Here is a 494-nt window from a genome sequence, read left to right as displayed (position 1 = left end):
CCCAAACATATTGCAAGTATTTATAAAATCAGTCTGGTTCTGATATTAGAAATTTCCTCGTCTTTATATCCACAGTAGCAAATCAAACTCACCAACTGTATGACGCAAACACTCGAAGGAGTTCCTGACACGACCAGCTGGCAGGAATATGAATCTGGAATCACAGGAAGTTGCCACTCTTCGGTACAGAAGTCTTGGCAAAGCGAGAAGTTCTGAACGTATTGAAGCCAATATCAGTACGACAGCGAGAAGAAAGGGTGTTGTGTGTAATAGTAGTGACGCACTCTGTTGTTTATATATAAGGACACACACACGCAATATGATACAGGTATAGACAATGTACAATACATGTAAGGGATACCACACGTCTACGCATTATCTTATCAGTCAGTGATAATGGCTGATAGAGAAGGCATGTCTAGAACATGCGCAAGACTACGCGATAAGTAGAGTGGTATATGATAATAAAAATATATGTACTCATTCATAACATG

The 494-nt window shown here is 39.5% G+C and overlaps 1 protein-coding gene across 1 annotated transcript in view; it reads right to left on the bottom strand.

The window, feature by feature from the left end:
• Positions 1-494, bottom strand: part of LOC119586547 (E3 ubiquitin-protein ligase XIAP-like) — a 10,009-nt gene that overhangs the window by 2,353 nt on the left and 7,162 nt on the right. Inside the window, exon 2 of the mRNA XM_037935306.1 lies at positions 93-368. Within this exon, the coding sequence (XP_037791234.1) occupies positions 93-368 (276 nt within the window). The remainder of the gene's footprint in view (positions 1-92; positions 369-494) is intronic.

Source organism: Penaeus monodon, chromosome 21 (assembly GCF_015228065.2).
Source record: "Penaeus monodon isolate SGIC_2016 chromosome 21, NSTDA_Pmon_1, whole genome shotgun sequence".
Lineage (NCBI taxonomy): Eukaryota > Metazoa > Arthropoda > Malacostraca > Decapoda > Penaeidae > Penaeus > Penaeus monodon.
The sequence above is the reverse complement of the archived record's forward strand: the minus strand, read 5'-3'. Positions and strand labels throughout refer to the sequence as shown.